Genomic DNA, 22,390 nt, shown 5'->3' with positions numbered 1-22,390 from the left:
GTAGGATTCTTTTGTAACTGTGCATTGTGCAAAAAGTAAAGAGACTGAAGTCTTTGTAATGTTTGCATTGCTGCTTTCTGTGTGGAGAGGCATGGGGCACATAACTGAAATTAGAAAAAAAAATGTGACTATCAAAATCCTCACATCAGTGATATGAATAAGACCTAAACTATGTCATTTTTCGTACATTTTTTGTGGGCTGAATCCAGAACATATTTAGATGCCTAGTATAGTAATTTGGTAATAATAGACTTATTTTAATCATAGGCTGTTTGTACTTGAGTACAAAAACATAGGCATATTCCTCAATGTGGTATGGGAATGTAACTCATAATACCCTGGGATGCAAAAGTTCTGTAGAAATGTATTGCATGAACCAACACATTCCAATACACTGCATGCACCATGCATCATGGGACCAAGCCCACAGTTTCTTGAACAGATCTGGCAGTGGCTGCCAAGGCACAGTTACCTGATATAGCAGCAAGACTATGATAACAAAGCTTGACATACTTGTGAAAGCCCTTTATGCACAGAGGTCCAGTTGTCTGTTACCATCAAGTTCACCTAGTTGAAGATAAGACTTGTTTGCAGCTGCCTACTGGGTGACAGTCATGTTGTTTTGGAAGCTGCACTCTTGAGACAGCCGTGTCCTGAAAAGGAAGAGCTCGTGTAAAGCTGTGGGAACATCCAGGAACATTGAATTATCATAAGCCTAGATACATAAGTCTCGATATTAGCAGGCTATTGAAAGGAAAGAGGGGACGTTGCTGGTGGCAAAAGTAGATCTAGGATTAAAATGTTGCAGGAGGGCAGGTATTCTGCACAGTTGCCACTGTTAAGACTCCTGGCATTGATTTGACACAAACTGCCATTTAGGTTGTGCAGCTAGCTCTCACCTAATGTTATATCTGCAGCTGTTGCATGAGCAACTATGAAGGGTCAGTCCTTGTATGTGAAATTTAAAAAAAAAAATTACCCTTCTCCCCAATGTTATCACTACCAGCAACATAGCTCAAAGCCAAAAAAAAACTTAGAGAAAGACTGTTAGTGAGTCAGGGTCATAGTCAATGGCATGAAGTCTTTGCCATGCTGCTTACAGATGCAGGCATTATATCATGTAAACCACAGGAGGTGTGTGACAATGTGTGAGCATCTGGGTTATGTACATCAAAATATTAAGTCATCTTGATTTCTTAAAACTGGATATAGAATAAACAAGTCCTTTACCTTGGAGATTTCTGCTGCTGAAATCTGAAGATTGCCATAGATTAGCCTGTTATTTAAACTGCCTGTTTTATTCATAATCATTTTACCCACCAAATGCTGACTTTATCACTGAGAACCAATCTGTATAAACAGAACAAGGTAGGCCAGATATTCAACTCATTTTCCTATAGACCATCCACAGGGACAATTTCGGAGGATGAATTATAATTGCTGTTGCCATCCTTAAAGATGAAATGTAAAAAAAAAATCAAAACATTAATATCAGAAATTAAAAACAAAACAAAACAAAAACCAAATAGTAAAAGGGAAGTTACTTGCTCTAACACCACAGGAAAATTTTATGTATTTTAAAAGGAAAATAAAAATAATGCCAAAGAGTGGATTAAATGTTAAGGCTAATCAGCTGCAAAGCCATGAGCTTTAGTGAAGCACAGAGAAAATCACTCTCATTATTGCAGAGATTTTCTGAATTCAGCCAAGAGAGATGGAAGGAATATTCCCGTGAAGAGACTGTTAAAAAGAAGGTGAAGAATAGCTTATTCTATTATTACTGCAAAATCAAAGTCAGCAATTTGTGCTTATATACAGTATACGATCTGAAATACTGGGACAACACTCATTTACAATAGCTAGACTCCATCATTTTACCACACAAAACAAACATTCTGGAATATACCACTACAGTTCTTTTGGAATAATCATTATGTTTATACTTACTTTTTGTCAATTTTTTCTTTTTTTTTTTTTTTTTTTTTTTTATTCTTACACCCAGCTACAGTTAAATAGAATAAAAAGCTAATTCTGAGCAATGAAAGTACCAATAATAAAATTAATTGGATACATTCCATCTGTTTTTCTTAGCAATCAATTATTCATAAATGGTCACAAAATCATCTGGCAACATTATTTATCATTTGATAATTTGTAAGTTTATATAATCAATAATTATTGTTTTCAGATCATTCTCTTAATCATCTCTGAATACTCACCATCCATTTTGTAGTGTTATGTCATTTCACAGAAGTTACACAGTACTGTTTTCAGTTTCTCACAGGCCAGTTTATGTAACTAACCAGCAGTATAAACCAGTAGCATTAGAACTCAGTTTCTCAAGTTTTGCAGTAGAGTTTTGCAATAATGTTACTGGGTTTTTTCCAGTGGACGAACTGAACTGACACACATTTATGCTGAATTTTGGAAATGTATATATTATTCAGAAGCGGCTTTCACCAAGCATTCAAGAACCCAAGCCTAAAACTTGCAGATAAGTTAGTAAATTTGCTAGTGAATTACAGAGCAGAAATATATGTGGATACATATTACAATAAAGTTGTAGTTATGATTTAGTTAGGTTAGAAATCAAATAAATTTGGGCCCAAAATACCTTCTTATGTTTACCTGTCTCTGAGAAAATAGAAAATCAAAGCAGAACCATACATGATGTGTAAAGCCAAATGTGAAGGGAGAAAAAGAATTGAAAGTTCTGAAAGCAACCCATATCACTTAATGGATTAATCATTGCCAGAGTCAATAAATATATGTACTAAAATCATGGGCTATCAGATTTAACACAGCTACCACAACATTTGCAGAAGAATTGGATTCTTTGGAATAAAATCTGTATAGAAACAACCCTGAGCACTTCAGTTTGGTTTTCATAACTGCTATAAATTCAGTAGGGGGTTACTTTTTAGAAAAAAAAACCTCTATGTCAGTGAAAATACCCTTAGAAATACATTATCTTTTTTCAGACTTTATTATCTGCATTTCAGTGACTGACGAATATGCTCTTAGTTTCATGAGTAGCCTACCACTGAAGTATATGCTCTGTGCATGCAATTGCTTTACCAAATGCCCTTGTGGTTTCTGAATATGTCTAAAAAGTTGCATTCCTTGAAGGTGCTTGATATTTGATACTAGGAAGCCAAAACGTCCAGGAACAGAGATCATTTTTTAAGTCTTGGCTTTAGGAAATAAGTTTATCCATTTAGATTTTGCAACACACAGTGCAGCCTCCTAAGGAAAGCACCAACATTATGAACTGCAGATCGTTTCATTGGATTGGATCACCTCTGATAAATAAAGAGGCTATAAACAAATCATATATGGCTTTGAAAGCAGAAAAAGTGATTGTGGAAGGAGCTAAATTACTCTGGTATGCATTTCCTAACATGATTTTCAGTGTAAACCAGTGCTGGAAAAACATTTTCTGTTCACTGTATGCAAACTGACCAAAGAATCATGCAAGCTGCCATGTATGGAAAAAAATGAATTAAGCTTTTCTGGAGTGATGGCTGCATGTTTTTACCAGGTAACATCCCCTAGTCAAAGTACGGCGTACACAGTACATTTAAGGTATTTTACATGGATATTAGAATTGCAGACAAAACGGTTGGCAGGATAGGAGCTCTATAGATAGACTCGTCATATGTTATGCATTTAAATTACTGGTTTTACTAGGTGTTTCTGGAATTTTGAGAACATCTGCTGTATTGTGTCATCTAAAACTCACAAAAGCACACCATACATATTATACCGATACATGTTGTCCATAACACTTGTGTTACAGATACAGTATTATCTGTAATAGATCATACTGTGACTCCGCTGTGGAAGAATGTTTTCAGTCTGAAGATGAACAGCAAAGGAGAACATATGTGTTGGAGGCAGGAGTCTGATCTGGTAGGCTGTTGGAGATCATCTGCAGCATGGGACACCATCTCTATCCAAGAAGCAAGATCCTGACTTACAGGTGTCAAGATGCAAAACACATTTGCAAGTATCTTTTTGAGTGGGTATAAGGGACAAACTAAAAGAAAAGAAGAAAAAGGATTAATTTTCTTTTATATGATTAGTAGATATTAACCTTAATTTCACCTTCTGTGTCTCTTCATTGTAGGCACTTGTCTGGTCTGAGGTGCATATTAAATAACATCTGACAGTGTATGGAGGTGCCTATAGCATTAGCAGTGCCCTCTGCAGGCTTTTGTTTGGTAAGACAAAGAGAGCTATAGCAACTCCCTCTGTTTTGATTACATATTTATACTGGTTGAGCTAGTTCTTTTAAAATATTTTGCTAACAGAGCAACATCTGAACTTCGGAATTTTATTCCCAAGCTTCTTGGAAACAAACACAGAGTGCTGTAAGTGAACATCCACGAAGTGCTATGCAAACAAATTACACACTTGTTTCAAGAGCCTGGGTTCCTGTCAGTTTCTGTGTTAGAACTGTACAGCATCCTGAGCAACAGGAGTCCCAGTTTCCATCTCCCTTCCTTCTAGGAGCTCATCTCTGTCTATACTGGCCTGGCTATGTCTGAAAGAAATGGGTGACCAATTCAGTTTTTAGTTCTTTGTGATAAGTGTCTACACAGAAAAAATTAAAAAAATCAGCTTTTTTGTAAAGGCCTTGTATCACATTCAGCAAAGTTGATACTGAGGTAGAGCTGTCCCAACATCCCTAAAATACAGCCCCAAGTACAAGTGAAATCGTCGCTGTCAGAGAAGGCATATTTTGAGCTGTTTCCTGTTCAAGCCCAATGTAAAAATAAATTATGTTTGAACCCTGCTTTTTTTTCCTATTTGTTAATGATCTATCTGCTGCGGCTTAAAATATCTTTCAATTGCAGATCAAAACTCAAAAATCATTTATCTCTTGGTAAATTACATGAAAACTGATTGCCCGTTCCAAATCATCACTAATTAATTGGTAACCCATTCAATGCAAGAATATCATCAGCACACAGTAGAGTCTCTTAATAACCATATTTATGAGTAAATTGCTCTTCTTCATGCCTATCCCCTGCACATCAAACAAAATGTGTTTTCCAGTTAGGAGGCTCAGAGCAGTGAGGACACTTACATGCCAAGAATTCCGACTTCTGGTCTGAGACCATGCAGGGACATCTGTGTGGTCTCCAGGAAGTCAGCTAAGTCTTTGTTGTTAAAATCTTGCTAATAATATGTGCCTCACCAAACTGTTACATGTGCAGAGTAGTTAAGGAGACAGATTCCAGGTTGTTTGTGAAGCAGAAGCTTGTACTTAATTCAGCTGAAGATCTAAAGAGGCAAAAGATGTAACATCAGGACTAGCTGGTAATATGCACACACACAAAAAGTGTGAATACTCTTGGTTATATTCTTAGATGGTCCTCACAAATATTAAATAACCTATCAGAAAAATAAACCCATTAAAGAAGAATGCTTTAGAAAAATTACAGAGAGTTGCTTGACTTTATTCACATTTAGAAAAATCTCTATCCTGTGGCCTGTTTAGAGGTTTGATGTTTGTAAATAAACACTGTGTGGAGCTATAGAGCTTGTTCTTCTGGAGGTGTAAATTAGATAGCATCGAAACAGCAAAATAAAAGGGGAAGTGCTATATGAACTTCTACTTTTAGGCTACACTCCAGTAGTCACATTCTTTTAGTCACTGAACTATGCCAACCTTTCAGCAGTTCCTTGACAGAGTTAAATAGATATTTTCCTAAATGTAATCAAAGCACTTGTTTTCAGTGAAATGACCTTAATAAATAAAAGAGAAGCATTTAAACTTTTGTAGACCATACTCACAAAACTACTGACTGGAAAGCAAACTGGCTGGAATGCTGGCAGAACAAAATACAATTCTGCACACCGACGCTTACTTGTTTGGGTAAACATGTTATGTATCATTGGATGCCAATTTTCCAGCTTGGATAGTACATTATGACTTGGCTTAATACTTATAGTAAATAAAGGACAATTGATGCAAAATAAGGACATGCTCAAGCAGGAATGTTTCCATTACTCATCTTTTGGGAATCATATGATGAAACATAGCACCAACTGTTCTTAAACGATCCTGGGAAAACACGTCTCAGAGTGACTGGCATATTTACAGTATTATTAAAAGGTTTTATTAAGAATACTGTACTTCCGTATTAAGAGTTATTTTTCTGTTTTACTTATGTAGGTCAACAGAAATTGTTGGACAGCCCTGAATACAGTGAAATAATCTCTGTGACTGAAAATGTGCATGACTGATAGAGGACAGTTGCAGCAAGATGTTTAGTCAGAAGACTCCAGTTTAGCAAGTATGTGCTTTAAGTGCCTTGGTACCTCACACTGGCTTCAGTGGTACTTAAATACATTAAACACTTCAGTGTGCCCTACTGTAAAGAGCAGAGCTTTTTATTCACACATTGAAAATTAGTGAAGCATGTTTTTAATGCACTCCTAAACCAGGGCTACAATATCAACTCTTAAACACTTTTTTAATCATTGATGTTTTGACCTAATTTTCTTTCTAATTAGGACACTTAACAAATGCTAGCTCAGTATGACTTTACTCATTGTAATGAGAAAATTATTTTATCAGTGTGTAAGTTCAGGGTGTTCTTGTCACTTGAACACTGTTGGCTGTTCTCACCCTTTTACGTCAAAAAGGGCACCAAGGGCAGCAAGAATGGTCAAAGGCCTCAGGACTGCAGGCTGCTGACTAGCATCTGACCCAGGACTAAGATCAGTGAGCAGAATGTGGAAAACTATTGTGCATGACCTGAAAAGGACTGCAAATGTGAATGCGCATGTAAGAAGTGTGAGTTGAGGGCATGCCTATGTTACACTGTTGACCTTCAAGACTGATCAGCCAGAGAGGAGGAACTGGATCAATGTCCATGTGTATGTGAGTGTGGTTTGTGTTTACATGGGAGTCATGGAAGGAATAGATGAGGGGGAAGCATTGCAAAATCTATCCAAAATCGATGGTATGAATAAGGACCTGGTGTTCACTGTCCCTTCCAGTGTAAGACCTAGGGAGTAGCCAATGACGCTTGCCTTTGGATAGCTACTGAATAAAAAAGAGGAGGAAGTCAGTAGGTCCGCTTCATGAGTAGGCTGTTATGTTGCAGAAATATTTTCTCCTCATTTTATGTTTTGTTTTTTTTTTTTTTTTTCCAAAATTGGTGGATCAGCCAGCATCTATCGTTCCTTGAAGAACATGAAGAAGATTGCAAATAGAATAAAAATCATAATGCCCAGAATCAAAATCACCATCATTTCTGTGTCAGCTCCATTTGGGATGCATAGTACATAGTATTATAGCAGTCCTCAACATTAAATGAGGCAAAACTGTAATGTTTCATGCACGCTCTCCAATGATTCTCCTTAAGCTTTTGCTCCGGCAACACATTTCACAATGACATGTTTCTGTTCTTTGATGGATTATACTTTTTATCCAGAAACCATGTATAGATAAATTCTGATGTATCTCTATTGACATGAAAAAGGAACATTAGTGACTCACCAATTACAAATTCATATTTAATAGATGGATTTTAAATTTTTTGTTTAATTCCTCTGATAGGCATCTGAGAGTTTATAGGAAGGCACACAGGCAAAACTGCTCTTGCAAAATTTGCATTTTCAGATGGAAAAAATTACAGGCTTGAAAGGCCTGTAAGCAACCACAGGACATGCATGTTGTGGAAACTCTGAAATAAACAAAAAACAATAAAAGTAAAATTTATTTTCCAGCACAATTAATCAACATTCCGCAGACATACAAACAGGTTCAAATGTCCATGAGAGGGGAACAAATTAACACTACACAAATTACTAGGGTTTAACAGCAACCCAAAAAACCCTCCAAAGGTTTAACAACAACCCAGAACCCTCAATCTCTCACCTAATACAAGGTGAGGGCTCTCAACCTTGAGGAACATCTTAGGGCAGCGTCCCAACCCGTAGGAAGCCCGAGGAGTTCCCTTGGGCGGCATCCCAACCCCAGGGGAGAGCCCTTACCTGCAGCACACCGCTCCGGGCAGGACGAGCTCCAAATGGCTCCCCCCGGGACTCCATTGATACCCGAGCCGAACCTGAGCTGTGGCCAGTACCAGCCCCTGCTGGCCAAGGACCCCAACTGCCCTAAAGCCCTGAGAACAAGGGCCCAGGAAAGCTTCACCAGCCAGGGAGCCACATTTTCATCGGGCGGGTGCACCTGCCACAATGCATGACTGAAGCCACTAGGGAAATTAAATGTACTGGTCTAAGCCTTGAAAATGTTTAGTTTTTGCAGTTTCCATTGAACATAAAAGGATTTGCAAGAACTCGATGCCCCTTAGGATTTAGCTCTATGTTTGCATGGGAAAACCAGATGTGCCGTTGCTCAGCAAAATCTGTAGAAATCTAGATTTGAAAGAAGTGCTGATTCATGTGCACATGCTGTCATGAATCATGTGAGATTCATGGCCTTGTGGAGCTTCTGTCTTGTGATCCTCTTCTTGATGTTTTGTAACAGTCCTTTAAACATTGACATTTCATCTGTCCTTCCTTCATACTCCCAGTAAGAACTGGATTTCAAAATAATATACCTCTTGGTGAGACAGCAAAATAAAATGCCCATATTACAGGCAGAGTCCTGCTCTGTGTCGCAAATGTGGCTGCAAAGTTCTGAAGAGAAGTGTACAAGTGTGATGTGAAAATCTGAATTAAGGAACTGAAAACTGAGCTTCCACCAATAGAATAATACAATAGGTACAGAAATACAGGATTTTCCACCAAGAGCAGAACATTATAATTTTATTATTGGTGAAACAGGTGGAACCACTTGTCAATCTGGTGTTTCAACATGTGAATGACAGTTAAAATACTAGCCTCCCTCATGTCAATAGCAATGGAAGGTACCACTGTTATGCCTGTTTGATGAGGGCTAGTTGTCATTAAATCTAAGGACACTAGAGCTGGATTCCAAGTCTCCTTGATACAAAATGCACACATGCTGCTAGTGCACAGTTAATAGGTTTTTTTTTTTAAAAAAAAGAAGAAAGATATAGGTCATATTTTTTAAAAAAGAAGAAAGAAAAATAGATCTCTCAGTGGTATGGTTGATTTCCTTCAACGTTTCCTAACGGAAGCAACTTGAGGTGGTGTTCTCATGGCATTCAGAAACAGCCCTCACACACACCCAACATCCTTGGACAGCACAGTGCTTAGACATCAGACAACTTGTCTGATTGTGTTTATAGAGTCTGACTTCAAATAGCACCTTAGTCAAATAGCATAAAATATTCAGATCTCTATATTTGTAAAACAGAGCCTTTAGAGACTTGACAGCAAAAAGGGATTATTTGAGACAGTGGCCAGTGGTCCTCTTACTGAGTTGATGTTAGTTATATAGGTTAAAATATTATCAAATGTGTTATTAGTTTATTTTTGCTTTTTTTTTTTTTTTTTTTTTTGTGTGTGTGATTGTTGGCACATACTACTCAAGAGAAATTTGAAATATGAAATACACAGAGGAGGGCAGGGAGAGAGGAGAGGAACTTGACAGAAAATAGGACCGAAAACCATTAGTCTAGCATACAAAGAAGGTTTTACTAATTTGATAGCAAATTCCTAATTAGAGACCCTCATAGAAATCCTGTTGCTGTTTGGGATACACAATATGCCAGGGTTACATGCCAAACATCCAGGACAGGAGTAAAATAACTGAATAGCAACACAATTTGCTTAGCTATGAAACTATTTTCTTTTCACATCCTCAGTGCTGCTTACTAGAACATGCTTCAGATTTTTAGCCACCTATTCTGTTTTTTGGGGGGAGGGAATTATCATAGTTACCATCTGTCATTGTCTTTTTTAAATAGTACTTGCTTTTGTACTTGCATTTTTCTGTGTTTTTTTTTCTAAAAATGATAGAATCTTATTATGAGATCTTGTTTATAATTCTCCATTATCCTGTTTGGTATTAGGTATTTCTGTACTATTTGAGATATTGATAAGTTCAACTGAAAATCATTTGGCTCCATACCATGATACCTTGTATAACACTCTAAGTTAAAAGGCCTTGCCTGTGCATAGTTGTTCTCTAAAGGCAGAGCTAGTGCAAGGAAGGTCCTTACCACACGCTATTGCATTATCAGGCCTATTGACCTTCTGGTCTGCTGCTTTTTGACAAGTAGCAAAGTTGCAAAGTCATGCCATGTAGCTGTCAGAAGCGGCCCTGAGATGGCATCTTGTTAGATTTAACCAAGTTTGTTTTGAAAAAGAGAGAAGTGAATGGGTCACTAAAGCATGTAACTAATCCAACTAACTTGAGATAAGATCTGTTAGCAGTTTTGTGGTCAGCACAGCAGAGCTCAACTGAAGAGAAGTTGGGACAACTTTTATTTTTTGATTACTTTCATATTTTCAGGGAGAGAAGTTCATCTGAGTGGGTACAGGGATAAAGTTGGTACAGGGATAAAGTTGGCTATATTTCTGCTCAGAGTTTTCCAGATCTCTGCTTGGAGCTCAGATTGTTCTTGCTCTTCTAAGGAAAAAAAAATTGTGCTGCTGTTCAATGAAGAGCAACTGGAAGTTAACTGACTTTTAATTTTTGTTAAGAGACAGTTATATCTGACTATGAATATAATAGTTCTAGGCATCTGTGCTTCTTTATTGCAAAAAAAAACCCTTTAATATTTAAAAATAGCAATATGCAGGGCTGTACTTAAATATGACAGTTAAAGCAGAAGGAGCACAGATACTGCAGAAGTGGCTGCTCTAAGAATAGATGTCACAGGAGATGTCCTGCTCTTGTACAAACACGATTGCTATTAAAACTAGTAATAATGAACACAGGATATTTTACAGAAGGCAATGAACTCCTCACTACCAGGGGGCTACATGCAATAGTAGGCTGTAGCTGCCCTGGCCAGCCTCATTGGTGACCCCATGCACCCTCTGCCCGTGGGCCCAGGAGCCCCCTTTAAGCTCATGCTCAGGCACCCAAGCCTTGCCTGAGCTGAGCTGTAGGTGCCCAGCCCTGTCCCCTGCCATCCTGACTGACTGCTTTTCCTCTCTGGACTGTGGTCCCATGCTGTAGATTGCCCTGGCTGGCTGTGGCTAACCGTCTCTCCTGAGTGGGTCTTGGACCTGATTCGTCACCCTGGCTATTGAGGGGTTGTTGAGAGATTGTGTCATCAGCCCTGGCGCTGCTTAGTCACCGTGGGGCTGTGCCCTGCTGGGGAGGGCATACTGCTGAGGTTGTCCTCTGCTCCTGGTTCATAGCCCCTCATGGGGCAGCCCTGCTCTTGCAGCTCACTGCCACTTAGTTTGCCCTACAAGGATAGTAAAACTAGTTATATGGGGATGGTGGTGAAACCTCAAGAGATGTGGCTTTTATTCTTTTGATGTCCTTCAGTCTGCTTTTATTAAGGTTCATGCTTGCCTTCTCCATCAGTAAAATACTATGATAGTGTTTCATACACTTGGAAAACGCTTTGAGATTCCCAGATAGAAGATACTGTGTTGGTGCTTCACTAGCTTACAAAACCATGAAGTCAGCTAATTAAATCACTTTCTCAGGAAATTTTATGTTTCTTATGAAATAGATCAGGTAACAAATTGCAAAAATCAATAATAATAAATAAAAAAAAAAGTAGTCCCTATCTTGAGTCTTCTTATGTGAAAACATACCCAGGATAGAAAAGGGAGCCAAAATAGGCTGCCTTGTTCCTTCTGAGAGCAGCTGCCTGAGTTTTCAGTGCAGTTACACCTACTTTTTGAGGAACAAAGATATTTTGCTGCCACTTTTAGCAGCAACTGTTTCCCAAAGTTAGAAGTTCAAATAAGCATGATATTGTGAATCTGGAGTGCATGGCCTGCTGTTTGGGCAGACACTTCATGAAAGCAGGTGAGTACTTCCCTGAATTCAAGTATATTTGCTCTAGTTCAGTCTGCTGTATTTCAGTGGGCTTCTGTAAATGTCACATCTGCTTATACAAAGCAGCTTGCAGCACTGAGATCTCCAGTTACTAGTGTTTGGAGGAAAACAAGCACAATCTTACCCTGTTATCCCAGCCTTCCATAAGCCAGAGGAGGAACCTCTCTTTTCATGAACAAAAGTAGATTTCCAAAAGTGTCCTGTTACAACACTAATAAAAAGAAAAGTTCAACTTAAATCTACCAAAGTGGAAAAATTCAAATAATTAGGCTGAAAATACAAGCCTGATTCCCTAAATTATTCCAGATTTGATTCTTTTAGCTCCCTGTGGCATTTTTGATTTAATTAACAGTTTAAAAGACTTTCAGGGACGTTCATAGTCACAAGGAAGGGCTTAGACCAGATTGTGCCACTTTTGCTCCCACAGACTGGCTGGCATTATTTGTTTCAAATGGTTTTATAGCTGCGCTTCACAGAGTGTACCTTCATGGCACAGAGCCCAGTTCTGCAAAAAGCCACACCATGCTGTGCCTGTGAATGGCACACACGCACACGCTATCTGGCTGATGCCTGCAGAATCGAAGCAGCTGTCAGGGCAGTAACTCGTACCTGTCTTCTGTACGAGTGATCTCACTGTCAGACAGCTATGAAGTGAAAGGCTGACGGGGAGCAAGCCTGAGCATCTGCCTGCACATGGGAATTACTAGCTCTTGGCAGTTACCACATAGGGCTGAAGAAAGGTTTACCTTGTTCCTTATTCCTGATGTAAGTCTTCTGGTTCTAAACCAGCAGAAGACCCCTTTACTAGAACATTTACTTCGTGACACTGCAAGACAAGAGTTGTTTCTCATGACAAGTAAGGTTTCAATGTATATCAAAAGAGTGCACATGTTCTTGTTCTCCTGGGAAAAACCCAGAATTGAACAAGTGTCTGGCCAGACACCAAGGGCAAAAGTTTTTTATTAAAACAGACGGTTTTTGTTTGTTTGTTTATAAGCTTAAGCAATCAGAGTCTATGAACAGGAACTCAGTAGTGTGTAACTGCAGCTTGTTACTCTTGTTTATTAAATGGGATTATAAGGGAAAATTAATACAGGCAACACTTACTGAATGGGAAACGGTGTCTCAAAATTCATAACTCCAGGGAAGCTGGTGTCCTCACAAGCACAGACCTCAGCATGTGGTAAAAAGTGCTTGTGTGAACTTTAAGACAGGAGCACAGAATTGGACAAGGTCTCATGATTACCATGTCCAGGACCCTGATGTCACAAGACCCAAGTCATACTCTTCTACAAACTTACTGAGCTCAAATTGTAAACAAGTTTGGGGTTTGCTTTACCATTTTCACTGAAAAGCTTCTGATCCTCTCTACTCTAAAACTCTCAAGAAGCCTAATCGCTATACTGCATTTGGCACAGAGTCACTTCATTCATTCGTTTCTATCACACTTTTGACTTTTAAACAACTCCTTTCCATCCTGGTGGACTATTCCTCCAATAACCTAAATGAGATATTTTTCTTAACAGCAATCCTGTCTTCCCTCCCAGGCAGGCAGGCAAAATCCAGGGAATACTCAAGTACTACAAAGGTCAATAACAAAAAGGACAACCATACAAGCTTGGAAACAGGAAGCTTAATTATCTCAGTTATGACCTTGTTTTGAAATAACACATCAAGGAGCAAGTCATATGTGTAGCCCAGAACTGGAGCTAAATTATATGTGCAGTTGTGCTGCTGTAACTTACAGGGTACACAAGGCAGACCGATTAAAGAATGAAGCTGAAAATACGCAGATCAACAAAGGATGAATGACTTACATCAAGACCCAGCACAGAGAAGATGCACAGGTTGATGACCTTTAACTTGAGAAAATTGTCCTTCTCTTTACAGGACTATGAGTCCACCTGTCTAGTTAATTTTGCTAAACACTTCCTACAATTCTCCATACATTTCCCTATTTGAGTCAACAACCTTTCAGCGTCTCCCATTAGCAGCTCTCCTGACAGGCAAGATATATGACTAAATTTCCACGTTTCAGACTGTAGCCAGTCACCTGGAAGCACCAGGAATGTTAAGTTATCCCAGTGCAGTTTGGCCTCCGGCATAATGGTGCCCTGGTCTGATATACCAGAGATTGGGCAAAGTCAGCAATGACCAACTGAGCAGAGTTGGCTCATGCCCTGAAATGTCCTCCAGGGTATGTCTTGTTCAAGACTGTCTTGACTGATGCGAAAAAATTTTTCACACCCTTGGGCTTTTTCCACTTTCCTCTCTCCAATGTGGGTTACAATTGTACAACTCAGTATTGCAGAAATCCTGGGGATCCTGCCCCAACCAAATTACTCCCAGTGGAAGCAACTGGGGTTCTGATCTGCCCTCTTGCAGCAGTTGTCATACATATTTTCAGTTTTGGAAAACTAACCAACTTTGTAAAGGTGAAGTTTGAGGCTTGTTATACGGAACCTGAACAATCCTTCATAAACTGTGACATTGTGGCAATTAAAAGAACTGATCCAGTGGTCTCTTCTGAAGTTAAATGCTTAAACCTAAGTCAACAGCAGAACATATGGGAAGGCAGAAATCATTCCCATTCACAGCATGGAGTAATCTTCAGATCTTCAAAATTTAGACTGTCGTGTAAATAAGCTTCTCATCTGGGAATTCACCAGTTTCTCCATCTTTAAATTTGCTGAATCACATTCTTCTCCTGTCTTTTAGCATTTATCAAGTCCAGAAGCAGGGTCTATTGCTGACATCTTCCCCTATATCTCAGCAAGGTCTACACTCTGTGGTTTACATTTTACTTCACAACTCTTTAGGAGCATATGGCACGTGCATGGCAAACACAGAGAAAATCAACAACCCTGTGTGGAGGTCTAAACATGTTGCTTTTGCTCAATAAATTTACAGATGTCTTGCTGCCTCAGTTTTCTCACCAGTTTGAGACAGCTCCATGGACTAGGGTTGCAATATTTTGGGGATGTACAGAAGCATTCCTCAGCAGTTCACAGCTTCTTATATGAACCAGGAAGTTCTTTGAGCTCCCAATGCTTCATCTGACTTTACTATTCTCACAAAAATTCTGGGCCCCTCTTGAAACAAAAATTGTTGACCTTCTCTTGTTCCCTTTTCCCACCAAAAGCTTCTCCTTTCTCAGTGACCTTCTCAGGTTTATGTTTCTTCACCAATACAAGACTTCTTTGTTCTGCCAGGTTTTATTTTACTGCTCCATGAATACAATGTGGAAAGAGTTATTTTACCATTTGTCATCTTAGCATTTTGGTGTAGCTGTTGACAAGCTGAAGCATTGTTAAGATTGACAATTGTCTATTTTAGATTTGGGAAGAGTATGTTCATCATCTCACCTGAAAAAAAGGTGGATTTCATACACAAATGCAGTCATCCAGTAGCACAACAATATTCTTGCTAGTGGCATTTCTACTGCAATTAGAACTCTAAATTTCTGACTAGATAGATTCCCCACCTCACCAAAGAAAGCCCTGCCATCAGCAGCTGAAATTCATGCAATTATCTTGTCCCATTGCTTGAAAAACATGTGTGCTTAAGGAATGCACTTAAACCCACTCTTCAAACTTCTACTGCATATTGTTTGTTTTATTTCCTTATGTAAAGTGGTTTCTAACACAGACTTTGCATGAAAGACATTTCACTTCTCACTTGGAAAAGCCCATTAAGGAAAGAGGGTTGTGAGTAAACAAACCTCAGCTGCAGAAAAAGGGCAGTAAACAAAAAAGCCAAAAGTAAATACATTTGAACTTGATTAATGTTTCTTTCAAGTCAGCTTTTAACAATGTTTGCACAGTGCACTTACCTGTGTCAACTACTTTTTTACTATATTGCTACATATTGAAGCTGACTGAAATAGTGCAGTGGCTATAAAATAGTATTTCAGGGCACACTTGACAACATGCTGAGGAAAACTAAGATGCCTTGTCAAACCAGATGGCAGTCTTTGATGTGAAGCTATACTTTCAGGCCACACTTTCATCAGAGTATAAGAAAAGTCAGATAATTGCAAAGGATACGGAAGCTAATTAGAACAACAGATTTACGATCAAAGGTCACTTTGGATTAGAAGGGACTTCTGAAGGTCACTTTGTTGATCCCCACACCCACAGAAATAAAAGCCAACTTTGATATTAGATCTGTTCCAGGAACAGTGATTCTTTACAGTATAGAGATGGTTTGTAAAACTTTTCTCCTTTGCTGTTTTGTGAAGTAAGAAGATACTGGGTTTGGTGGCAAGAAGCATGTTTCTGTCAGGTGAAGGAAGAAATTCTGCACCATTTCTTAAAAAAACACAGGGCTTTGTTCATTGGCGATCCAAACCTCTAAAAGGCATTCTCAACTGCTCCCAGTAAGCCATGGTCAGAACCAGCTGGTAGTTTCCTGGTATGCAGATGCAAGCCGTGTAAGACTTATGTTTCAACTGGCCATTAGAAATCCCTCTTCCACTTCAGTCTTCTCCCAAAGATACTAACATTTTTGATGTTAACTGTTGCTTTCAGCCATGTCTGTGTTAATGGAAATCAAGTAAATTGAGTGGATTTAGGCTGTTGCCAGTATGAAAGTGAACATGGTACAAAACAGAGCTAATCCTACTCGTCTGTGCTGACAGAGCAAGCTGCAACTCACAGGTACTGAAAATGTTGTTGTGATAGAAAAGTACAGATTAATATACTGCAAACCCTTAGAATCTATGGTAAATAGCAGAGGTGAGGAATGAGCAGGAAGACTAATCGCCCAATTTGCCAGTTGCTGCTGTGCTAAAATGGCAACTATGTTGCTTAATAGTAAATCAGGTCAGAGGATTGCAAAAGTGTTGTTCGTTAGCCATACAAGAAGAATTAAATACCTCAAAACTATTTTTTTTAATACTTGCTTGTGAAAAATGGTCATCATTAAAATTCAGTGAACTATGTTTTTGATGACTATAAACAAGTGAGTAGATTCCTTGCACATCTTTTCATACAAACACTCCACCAGCTTTAACTGAATCCATACCTTTATGCAGTACAATAACATGCTATTGCTTATGACATTCTCCTATTTGGGACAAATGTATGGAGATGAATAGAGGAGGTACATATCAGAAAAGGTAACAGAAGCTTCCAATGCAAGCTATTCACTATGCCAGTCTAAAATGCCAATTGAGAATGTAACTGAGTTTTAAAGCCAATCTCTACAAACTAATCTATATTACATCTAAAAATATCTAATATTTTATAGTCTAATAATATGAGCTCTTGAATCTCTGAAAACTTCAAAACTATATTAAAAAAAAAAAAAAAAAAACCAAACAAAAAAGAAAACACAAAAAACAAAACAAAACAAAACAAAACCAACAAAACCAAACAAATCCTTCAAACATTTTGCAAGCAATTTGTCTGTATATGAGAACCCTTACTTCAGCTGTTGCAAGATAACAGCGTGTAAAACAGTAGCTGAAGCAGAAAGAACAGACTCATTGTATCACACACATATCATATGCTCAATGGTCTACAGTAAAAAACAACTCATGCATGATTTCATGGACACATATAGACTGGTCAAACTGCTGACAAGATAACTTTCACATACTAAGATGTGACAATCATCATGATTTATTTTTATTGCAGTTCATAAGTATCCAGTGAGACCTGGTAAAAATAGGAACTTGTAAACCAAGATATGTTTCTGGATATTCTTATGGTTATTACATTAAATAGTACTATTGCTCCTTTCATATGAAATGGAGTGAATAGGGCATAGGATTGCTGTGCAAAGCTGGGCTGCCTTTGCCTAGGGATGTCAGGTGAAACTTTCAGTGTACAGACCATTAAGAGGGAAAGCAGGGCAGTGTTTGCTGTGCCTGTGAAATGGGCAGGAAGCACTGCCCACACCTGGTCTTCCCTGCCCACACAAAGACAACATTTACTCAGGAGCATAAGATAATATCAGGATGACTTTCATTTCAGTAAGGAACAATGATAATCACCATAATCTAATTTCAAAGGCTGTGACATACTATTTATGTTCACCCAAATAAATTCAGTTTTAATTACTTCCATTTAATGGTTATAAGGAAAAATGTAATGGAACAAAGCAAAATTAAGTCCTTCCAGAAACACGGCGTGTTAAATTTTTCACCGTGGCTGACAGAAGGGGCTCACAGTTCCCAGCAGAATACAGATGTGGCACAGGGAGAAACTGCTTGACCTTATGCACTGACCCTTAGGTATTGCTAGATGGTGCAAGCCAGGGCAGTCCCCAAGCTGCTATTGCATCTGAAGCTAAGCAATGCTTCAGGAAGCTGACTCTGATTCTCTGACATCTACCTGATTTGCCGTGTCAGCAAGGACATAGCAAGACTTGTGTGGATTTTTCTCGGCTGAATCCATTGGCTACAAGTGAATATTTAAAGGTACAATATATAGATATTAAAGTAGAAGGTGATAACAGAGATATAATTTTTTTTTCTCTTCCACAAGTAAAATCAACAGCAGTCTTGCTATTTAAAATTAGCTATTGTGGTGAAACAGGAGAGGGTGTGAATGCTGTCTTTCTGGTCTCATAGCAGCACTGTAGGTCCAGTCTGTTCTGGAGTAAATAGCTGCCATGTGACACCAGAGAAGCAGCTCCCATCCAAATCTAGAGCAAGTGCTATGAAAAAAATATTAATGTTACAGATAATGGTATTTTTTGTGAAACAGATAGCACTTTTCCAAGAGCAAGATAATGAAAAATGTAGTTTCCATGTGAAGACCTTTCTTCAATCTTGTTACATCTATCTTAGGAGAAAAAGCAGCTCATGGGAGCCAATGCCCTTTGAAAATAATATGAAATTCATATATGAAATATATGAAAAACAAATCCTACCCGGTGTCCTTGCTTCACTATCTGATGACTATCTAAGATGCAAAGTTGTTGCTTGTTAGCCATTTTTTCAAAACTGGCACTGTAGAAGCTAATATGCAAATATGCAGCACACAGCATATTTGGAGTTGAATGGGGAATTTTTAGGCATTCCAGTAACAGAAAGTAAAGCAGGTAACTGCCTAGCATGGAAAAGACTCAACTTTTCCTCTGAGAGAAGTTAAAATTACTGTTTCAAAATAATCAGTGGAGAAATCTGGCTGAGCTTCATTTTCACTTTTGCTTCCAAATTCCTCCTAAAGAAAATTCTGTTGAGTAATCAGTTTAAATGTAAAACTTCTTACTGTCATGTAGCATACCACCACAGTTCATGTTTTTTTACCTGACTTACTTACGGGACTTTACATAGATTGTGCATAAAAATTCTCTTCTGTGGCATAATGTTGATTTACTGTTAGTGTTGGGATTTCTGGTTTTGGTCTGTCCTTTAATTTAACTTCAACCTCTTACTGCTCTTGTGATATGAACCACCTTCCATATATTGCCATGCTGGTGGGTACTTGTGCTAATTTCCAGTTTAATTTGTTGGAAAGTTTGGAAATGAGATACAGACATGTAATGCTGTCTTCACCTGAAAGATGACTGTTTAGACATAAGATAGCTTGTACAGCTTTTATTCAAATTCTCACAAGATGTTTGAATTCAAGTACCATTCCTGAGACTGGAACAGTTAGTAGAAGCATTCTTAAACAAAAATTCCTTGAGCAACAGTAAGTCCAAAAGTAAAGTGTATCAAAGGCACTCAGATAACATCTTCACAATGGCAAACCACATTTCATGACAGCATAATTCTCAGTAACTTCAAGATATGGTATCTGAAGAGGCATAGCTTTTCATTGCTGCAGTGCCAATAGATCCCCATGAGATCACTGTTCATCCCAAAGCTAAAGTGCTGTGACTTTCCTTTGAAGTCTCCAAAACCAGATACAAAAAGTGCAAATTACGGCATGTGAGATGAAGAGTTTTCACAGACCCACACTCCCACTTTCTCTTGAAGCTGTGACAGTTGACAAGTATAAAGCCTCAGTTTGAGAGTTAAAATCATCTCCTTAAAGAAAGAAAATGGAATAGTATTATTTTAAAAATCTGCAGTAATTTAAGGAAATAAATAGCCTGATTTTAACAACCAAGTGGTGAAGAGTGAAAGCCCTATCTTCACTGTATGCAAGCTTGGCTGTGTTGAAGTTACCATGGCTCCTTAAAGCTGCCATTAATTATAAGGACATCCTGTTGCAATTTTTTCAGAGTGAAGAATTATCTCTCTCTCTTATCTGTGGTCCAAATTCTGAATTTTCTATTACATCAAAGGTATCACTGACTATCAGCCATTAAAATGAAATAACAAAACTGAAATCTGGTTAGATAGCATCCACAGGAATACTTGTCAGTAAAATCTGTGCATTTAAATAAAAGTTTGCAGAACTGGAACTTCAGTGATGAGGTCAAACTTCCTACATCTTCAGTGCTGGTACAGCTTGAGCTGTAAATTAAAATGATAACATGAACAATCCTTGTTCCTGTAACCAGGGCCATGTGGGTCATTTCCAAGGCTCTCTGGTAAAGTATCTGTGGCTTTTGTGCTCCAGCTACCTACTCATCATGGAAAAAAGGTTCTTTCCACTGTTTCTTAAAAATATATGATGCTGAGAAATATAAATGTTTGTCATATGACTTACTGCATGTTGCACAAAGATTTCGGTCATCAAATGAAGAAGTAAAACAAAACCACAAAAAGCAGCTACCTCTCCTTTAATTTCTTCATTTTGGTAAGTGCACAGAGGAGACTAGGGCCTACAAAGTGAAAAAGTTCTACAACAGTAATACAAAAAGTCATGGGAAGCCACGCCATGCTCAGACAATGTGCACTGGAATTATGTCCGGACATGCACCAACACTGTCCTCCAGATTGTTACTTGCCTTGAGCTTTTGTTAATTGCACATGGCATAACTCCACTGAAGTTTCACACCATCATGTGAAAAATAAGAAAGGGCCTTTGACTACAGCAGTGCTAATTTCTGAAAGGTGAAAGTGTTTTTCTGAAAGTGTTATTTGACTGGTGTGGACTGGTATTTTGATGGCAGTGGATTGGACAGCTGCCAGTAAAATGCAAGCACTACAATCAGAGGTGATGCAGGAATCAGTGAATTCATGACTTCTGTAGCCGATCCCTAGTTTTCATTTCACCTGCAGAAGTTATTTTTCAAGCTGGTGAATTCTTGATGCATTTTTTTCGGCCATGATTAACATGGGTGGCTTAGCAAGTAAATCCTGTCCTTGGGAAAGCCCAAAGCTGCCTATGTGTCCAGAAACTGTTACGTATTGTTTCTTCAGGCTGCTTGGTCAGCTGCATCACAGTTTTGTTCCAATTTTGCTCCTTGGAGGAGAATCATTCATATTCCTGAGCACATTGGAGCTGGCCTCAATGGGCTGTGTTAGGGTCTGCTTGGAAGCCAAGTAATTACAGCTGAACCCAGTACCACCGTACCTAACACTGGCCACAGACTCCCTCTGACAATACATTAACCAGTCAGACTTTTATTTATGGGTCGCAAAACTTATTTATATAAGCAAGTGTTTTAAGAGCTTTCTTATCATATTGCTTTACCGTTTTCTATAACTCTTTTTCTTTTTCAGTTCAATTTTAGTACAGGGCAGTGATATGCATCCAGATACTTTTTTAGGCATTACCTTCCATCTGCAACATGAAAAATTCCTGTATGTCTAGGGAAGTCACATACTCATAAGATGAGATGTGGCTCAGTGGATGATCTAATATTCCAGATAAATGAGGTATCATTAAAACCTGTGGCCTGAGCCAAAAGTATATCAGACTATTACCACAAAAATCTTGATGCTTTCCAAAACAACTAGCTTTCTGTGCATATCCTACTCAGCTGAGGCTACTAAAACTGTGGTTAGTATACAGAGGTGTATACCGAGCTAGGTATGCAAGCTATCTGTATCTCACTGAAAAGGAACAAACATATATAAATTTTTACATTGCCTGTGACAAAGTCATAACGTTAGATACTGCATTTTTTAAAAAATGAAGAAAAGTTTAATATAAATTCAAAACTTGCCTCTATTTTGATGTAACACTATTTAAGTTGCCATCTGCAGATTTATAAATATTTTAGCTGTAAGAAAGAAAAATCTTTAAGCATAAATATAGAAAATCCCATGACTTACTGTTCTCATCTTTCAGGTTAGGGTTCAGTTTTCTTTTCCTGTCTGTTTAAGTAAATATATACAAATTTAGATTAAACATTTATAGATTTTAAAGAAACAATACAACTCAACAAACTCTTAGATTAAACTGAACTTTAAGCACATTTAAGTTTATTATTAACTTCTACCAAATACATACGATTCTCTGCGATTTTATTTTACAATTTGTGAACTAAATTCTGCAGTCCTTAATAGCAAGGCTTCTATTTTATGACTGTAAATACATTTGTCTGAGTTTACCGGTGTCTATTCATGTGCAAGAAAAGACTAGAATAATAGCCTGTTTGATTTATTATTTTTCCACTATT

The 22,390-nt window shown here is 38.2% G+C and overlaps 1 protein-coding gene and 1 long non-coding RNA gene across 4 annotated transcripts in view; one reads left to right on the top strand and one right to left on the bottom strand.

Annotated features, from left to right (window-relative positions):
- Window positions 1-19,449: 19,449 nt before the first annotated feature.
- Window positions 19,450-22,390, bottom strand: part of PDCD1LG2 (programmed cell death 1 ligand 2) — a 13,575-nt gene continuing 10,634 nt past the window's right edge. For all 3 annotated transcript variants that reach the window (XM_033003817.2, XM_033003814.2, XM_033003816.2), the window contains exons 6-7: window positions 22,044-22,085; window positions 19,450-19,901 (exon numbers count right to left, since the gene is read on the bottom strand). In XM_033003817.2, coding sequence (XP_032859708.1) covers window positions 19,819-19,901; window positions 22,044-22,085 — 125 coding nt within the window. In that variant the 3' untranslated portion in view covers window positions 19,450-19,818. The remainder of the gene's footprint in view (window positions 19,902-22,043; window positions 22,086-22,390) is intronic.
- LOC122154655 overlaps window positions 19,935-22,390 on the top strand; it is a 17,835-nt gene continuing 15,379 nt past the window's right edge. The window contains exon 1 of the long non-coding RNA XR_006166699.1: window positions 19,935-19,944. This is a non-coding gene — a long non-coding RNA (uncharacterized LOC122154655). The remainder of the gene's footprint in view (window positions 19,945-22,390) is intronic.

This window comes from Tyto alba, unplaced genomic scaffold (assembly GCF_018691265.1).
Source record: "Tyto alba isolate M040663 unplaced genomic scaffold, T.alba_DEE_v4.0 Super-Scaffold_42, whole genome shotgun sequence".
In the NCBI taxonomy this organism is placed as follows: Eukaryota; Metazoa; Chordata; class Aves; order Strigiformes; family Tytonidae; genus Tyto; species Tyto alba.
This window is presented reverse-complemented; position numbering and strand designations above follow the sequence as displayed.